Here is a 6,029-nt window from a genome sequence, read left to right on the forward strand (position 1 = left end):
CTTGGCCTATAAATAGGCATGCATCCATTGCATTCTACACAGAACATACACCAGCATTTTTGCATACACGCTATCTCCCTCTCTGCATAATCTTCCCGTCGAAGCTCTGCCCCCGCCTTACTCCCGTTCGTCGGAGCTCTGCTGCTAGCGGTGCTGTTACATCAGAGACGAAGCCGTTTTATCTTTGGGGACGACACGCCAAACCGAGAGCACTACCGGGCGTATCTCGTCTTGAACAAAGAGGACTCCTCGACTCGGCTTACCACTTTCCACAGATTTTCCGTGTAATTGTTCAGTTGTTTACGTGTAATTTTCATTGTTTTATTTTCCATGTATTTTTCGCCCAGCAAGTTTGTATCTCATTTTTCAACAAAAAGTTCTTCCATTCTCCCATGGACAGAGGTTTAATGCCAAGCCAAGTAAGCCTCTTGTTCTTGAGTCATCTTGATCTTTAAATCCCGTGCCCAAAAGAATTCCATCACTTGAGGCAGGGTGAAGGAAGTAAATTTTAATTTTGACATGCATTTATAGATATCAGATTATGATGAATCAGAGCATAAATAAACTAAACATGTACAGCAAAAATTTGCCCACCCTAGAAAAGTTTACGGGGGCATATCAGGGGTTCGACCATGCATTGGGACTTCTGCTTCAGCTTTTATCTTTATTAGTAGAAGCAGCCATCATGCTCTCGTGAAAGCTCTTCTGATGAAAGCTTCCAGTAGCGTTTGAGTAGTGACCGAATGACCCAGAACCATACCTGCGAGAATACGAAGAAGATACTGAACTGAGTGCCTCATATATACTTGTCCTGTCTATCAGGAGACGACGGTGTTCTCCAACCTCCGCTGCTGCCTCTTCCACCGTAGGGAGAGTCATCACGTCCACCATAGGAAGAATTATTACGTCCACTGAATCCAACATCGCGTCCGGAAGAGCCCCACAGGAACCTTCCTCTTCCCATCCCACCACCACGTGATGCCATTTCACAGGGACACTTTGAGTCGCTCCTTCCAGAATTTTGACAAGAATGTGTTGCATCCTGATCACCGAAAAAAGTGTGAGCCTCTCCAGTGGCACCTGCCCGACCAGTTCTTCCAATTCTGTGTACATAATCCTCGACTCCTGTTGGGAAGTCATAGTTTACTACCACCCTGTAACAAAATTGAGTCTTACATTACATCAGATGAATCACACACAAAATGGTGCCAGATCATCAGATTAATACGAGTACAACGGATGGATTTTCTTCCAGAACTAACAAATCGAATGCAGATAAGTAAACAAAAAACTACGAAACATTTCCAGTTGGGCTCTCATTATCAGGATCAATGCATGTGTTGAAGTATATCCTAACGACTGATTTAGGCCTAATTATGAATTTAACAGCTACCAACCTAAGAGCATCCGCAGCGGTGAGCAGCGGGCCGTCCGTCCTTCAGTGCCAGAGGCGCGGCACCGCCTGCTCGCCGCTGCGCCCTTGCCGCTGACGTTGCGCTGCTCTTAGCTAAAAGCACGTCCGTGCCAGCGAGCAACTGAAGTTGAGGCTCCTGATTTGCCAACGGCATTTCCGTTGGAAGTTCATTTTTTAAAAAAAATTGAAAATAATACCAAAAATTTTTTAAAAAAATATTTTCAGATTCCCAAAAATATGGCCTTTTTTTTACCGTTTTTCTGATTTTTTTATTCCCAAAATCATCTATAATACACACATTCATCATCTGTTATTCACATCAAATCATCTCTCATTCATCTCTCATTCATATTTTTTCATACAACTTATCTATATCTTTCTCTCTCACTCAAACCTTCTCAAATGGATTTCACCCATCTCATTGCGGCAGCGGAGCGCGAAGAACAAGAATACTATGAACAATATCATGCCGCCTATGAAGCCTATGTCGCCGCTAATACCCCGCCCCTCCTCCTCAACCAACTATATCAACTCGCCGCTACATCCACCGTGACCGGGAGGGAGCCAACGAAAGGCTCGTTGCCGACTATTTTTCCGACCAGCCGCGGTTTCCGGAAGATTACTTTCGGCACCGTTTTCGCATGTCAAAATGCTTGTTTATGCGTATTGTCAAAACATTGTCCGCCAGTGTTGAATACTTTCAAACAAGTACAGACGCAACCGGTCGACAAAGTCTCTCGGCGTTGCAGAAGTGTACGTGTGCCATCCGACAGCTTGCTACTGGGCAAACGGCTGACCTCTTCGACGAGTATTTGCATGTCGGTGAGTAACCTGGAATCCTTTGTCTTAAAAATTTTTGCGACGGTGTTCGTTCAGCTTTCGGTGAGGAATTCCTTCGGGCACCCACCAACGATGATTGCCAACGGTTACTTCATCTTCACGAAACAGTCCATGGTTTTCCCGGTATGCTTGACATCATTGACTGCATGCATTGGAGGTGGAAGAATTGTTGGACTGCTTGGAGGGGGCAACACTTAAGCGGCCACAAGGGCGGCGGCGCGGTCGCCTACTACCGCCTATGGATTTGACATGCATATTTTGGTATTGCCGGATCCAACAACGACTTGAACGTGCTTTATTCTTCGCCATTGTTCAATGATGTTTTGAATGGTGTAGCACCGGCGATCGACTTCACCTTCAACGGAAATGCATACCACATGGCTTACTATCTCGCCGATGGTATATACTCAAGGTGGTCGACTTTCGTGAAGACGCTCAGCAACCCGCAAGACCCGAGACGGGTTCTTTTTGCGCATCGTCAAGAGTCCGCTCGGAAAGATGTCGAAAGAGCTTTTGGGGTCCTTCAAGCCCGATTCAACATTGTGAAGGCATTGTCTCGGCTGTGGTACGTGAAAAATATCACCGACATCATGCACACGTGTATTATCTTGCACAACATGATTATAGCCGACGAAGGACCGATGGCGTCTAGCTTTTACGACGAGGATAAAGCTGGAAGCTCAACCGTATGGTCTCCCCCACGCCGAGGTGTGCATACGACGGTGGGCGAGAGGATCAAAACAATGAACACAATGCACGATACCCGAGCCCACATTGAGCTACAAGAAGACCTAATCAAACACAATTGGGTGAAATTCGGCCACTAGTAGTGGGTTTTTTTAATTTTATGAATTAAATTATGTAATTTTCTAATTTTTAGGATTTTAATTATGTACTTTTTAATTTTTATGATGTTAATTATGTAATTTTTTATTTTTAGGATTTTAATTATGTAATTTTTAATTTTTTTTGTAATTTGTAGTAATAGTTTTCCGGATATTTTTAATGTATTTTAATTTTGTGAAAATGTTTTTATTTAAATTGAATAATAGAATGGTGGGACCATTGAGCTTGTCCTTGCAGAAGAGTACGGATGTGGGTGTTGTGCTCTTGCCTAAGAGCAGGGAGTAAAAGTGGGTCCGGGCCCCCTTCATGCTCGTTTGCAAGCTCACGGATGGGGATGCTCTAAAGTTTTATGATGAAAATAAAGCTTCACCTTCGATGACATGATATCTTTTATGATCATCTACTTACTTTTGGAGAAAATTGGCGATAAGTACTTTAAAATGTAATGCCACCGATTTAGTAGTAAAAATTCATTTCAAAGATCAAAAATTTAGTGAACTAATCATAATATTCATACAAAATACTTCCTTGTTATTTTATATTAATACAAATTATTTGAAATTTATATAAATAAACCGTTAATATTTCCACGAATAGAAATGTTTTATTATTTTGTTGCTATAAAAATTTGATAGGTAAAGAGTTGACAATTTCATTCTGCAATAATTAACCTGCATTTGGAAAGTCAAATACAAATTCGAATATCGTAACTAAATAAACCGTTAATATTTCCACAAATAGAAACAAAACAGGAAGACGACAAAAAAAACCATAAACATTCTTTTTATAAAATTGAAGAAGACAAGATGAATCAACAGAAATATCGACAATCAATCATCAATGTCTCCTCTCACCCCATCCACAAACACCTCAATCAATTCACGACCTTCTTCAACAATCCGCATCGCCATTTCTAGATAGAGAATCACACCATTGTCGAAGCTGAATTGGCGATTCATTCCCCCTCACAATGGGCGCGGAGCCTGCGCATTCCGTTCAGAAACGGAGCTCCACCATTCTCCCCCAATCCGCCGCCGCCGCCCGGAACCGCCTCCCTCCGAAGGGGCGGAGCGCCGATCGAGCATTCAACAACGTCAAAATCACAATCCTCTGCGGACTCGTCACCATCCTCGTCCTCCGCGGCACAATCGGCCTCAGCAACCTCGCCTCCTCCGACACCAACACCGACGCCGAGCGCCGATACCTAAACGAAGAAACCGAGCGAATCGTCGCCGCCATCCGCTCCGACGACGATTTAACCGATTCGGACGACTACGCGTCCCGAATTTCCCCCAATTCCAGCTTGAATTCCGTTTTAGGCCCTAGAATCACGAATTGGGATGAGGACAAGAAGCTCTGGCGCCGCCGGAACCCTAATTTCCCTCACTCCGTCGACGGCCGCCCCACAACCTACCTCGCCACTGCCTCGCCGCCGCGCCCGTGCGAGAGCGCCGCCGCCGACCACTACCTCCTCAAGTTTTTAAAAAACAAGGTCGACTACTGCCGGATCCACGGCATCGAGCTCGTCTACAACGCGGCGGAATTGGACGGCGAAATGTCCGGCGGCGGCGGCTGGGCGAAGCTGCCGCTTATCCGTCGCCTCATGGTGGCGCACCCCGAGGCCGAGTGGATATGGTGGATGGACAACGACGCCCTGTTTACGGACATGGTATTCGAGATACCTTTCCACCGGTACCGAGCCGCGAATCTCGTGATACACGGCTACCCAGACATACTCTTTAATGAAAAGTCGTGGATAGCCTTAAACACTGGCAGTTTCTTAATAAGAAACTGCCAATGGTCTCTGGACTTACTAGACGCCTGGGCCCAAATGGGGCCCAGGGGGCCGCCACGTGAGGAGGCTGGGAGAATCCTGACTAGTTTCCTCAAGGGGCGGCCGGACTTCGAGGCGGACGACCAGTCCGCCCTGATATACCTGCTCGTCTCGCAGAGGGAGCGGTGGATGGAGAAGGTGTCGGTCGAGAGTTCGTACTTCCTCCACGGGTTCTGGGAGGGGTTGGTGGACCGGTACGAGGAGATGGCGGAGAAGTACCAGGCGGGGTACGGGGACGAGAGGTGGCCGTTCGTGACGCATTTTGTCGGGTGCCAGACGTGCGCGGGGAACGGGGATTACCCGGCGGAGAGGTGCTTGAGGAGCATGGAGAGGGCTTTTAACTTTGCGGATAATCAAGTGTTGAATGAGCTTGGTTTTAGGCACCGGGGATTGGTGAGCCCTAATGTTAAGAGGATTAGGAATGAGAGCGTTACACAATTAGTGGGCGATGTAGATAGATTTGGAATTCGAAATTCTTTGAGTGGGAAAAGAGGTTGACTAATTTACCTACCATTTTCGAACAAGAATTGGTTCTCTTGTTATAGTTTGCAGTGCAAATGTGTATTTTTATTTCCAAATGGAGGGTGTGTTTATGTTCGAAACTTCACCACTTTATGTGGAAAATTTAAGTTGGATTCTAGAAGTGATTTTTTTATCTTTAGTAAAGAGTAAAATAGTAATTTCAGAAATTATTTTTTTTTTCTAATTTCAAAATGATGTCGTTCGACATGTTCATCTTCGAAAAGAACTTATGCAAATCTAAGTGACGATCGTAACATTTCCTGCCAACTCTCAAAATTATTAATTTTTCAGGCAATTTCTTGGAAGGTTCTCTTCCTTCTAGAAGGAGGAACCTTACCATGCATGCTACAACAAAGTGTGAATGTTAGTGCTTTGTACATGAAACATTTTCGCATCAACAATCTACATTATAGTCTCATGACATCCTCACGTAGCTGTAGTCGCAACACGGGTGGTTCGATTTACAAAAATCCTGAACACTTATCCCGGGGATAGATTAGAGGGCTGATCATCAGTGGCGGGCCAGAAGTATACGCTTGGAGGAGGCTGAAGTTAGAAAAATTCCAGCTAGGG

The 6,029-nt window shown here is 45.1% G+C and overlaps 1 protein-coding gene across 1 annotated transcript; it reads left to right on the plus strand.

The window, feature by feature from the left end:
• The first annotated feature begins 3,869 nt into the window (after positions 1 to 3,869).
• On the plus strand, positions 3,870 to 5,537 carry LOC121782450 (probable xyloglucan 6-xylosyltransferase 5). Its single transcript, XM_042180300.1, has one exon. It carries the CDS (start codon positions 4,071 to 4,073, stop codon positions 5,430 to 5,432), a length of 1,362 nt encoding a protein of 453 aa, XP_042036234.1. The 5' UTR covers positions 3,870 to 4,070; the 3' UTR covers positions 5,433 to 5,537.
• Positions 5,538 to 6,029: the final 492 nt, after the last annotated feature.

Source organism: Salvia splendens, chromosome 20 (genome assembly GCF_004379255.2).
Source record: "Salvia splendens isolate huo1 chromosome 20, SspV2, whole genome shotgun sequence".
Taxonomy (NCBI): Eukaryota; Viridiplantae; Streptophyta; class Magnoliopsida; order Lamiales; family Lamiaceae; genus Salvia; species Salvia splendens.

What these genes read in the sequence shown, in the direction of transcription:
- LOC121782450 (XM_042180300.1), top strand. Translation starts at nt 4,071, where the DNA reads ATGGGCGCGGAGCCTGCGCATTCCGTTCAGAAACGGAGCTCCACCATT.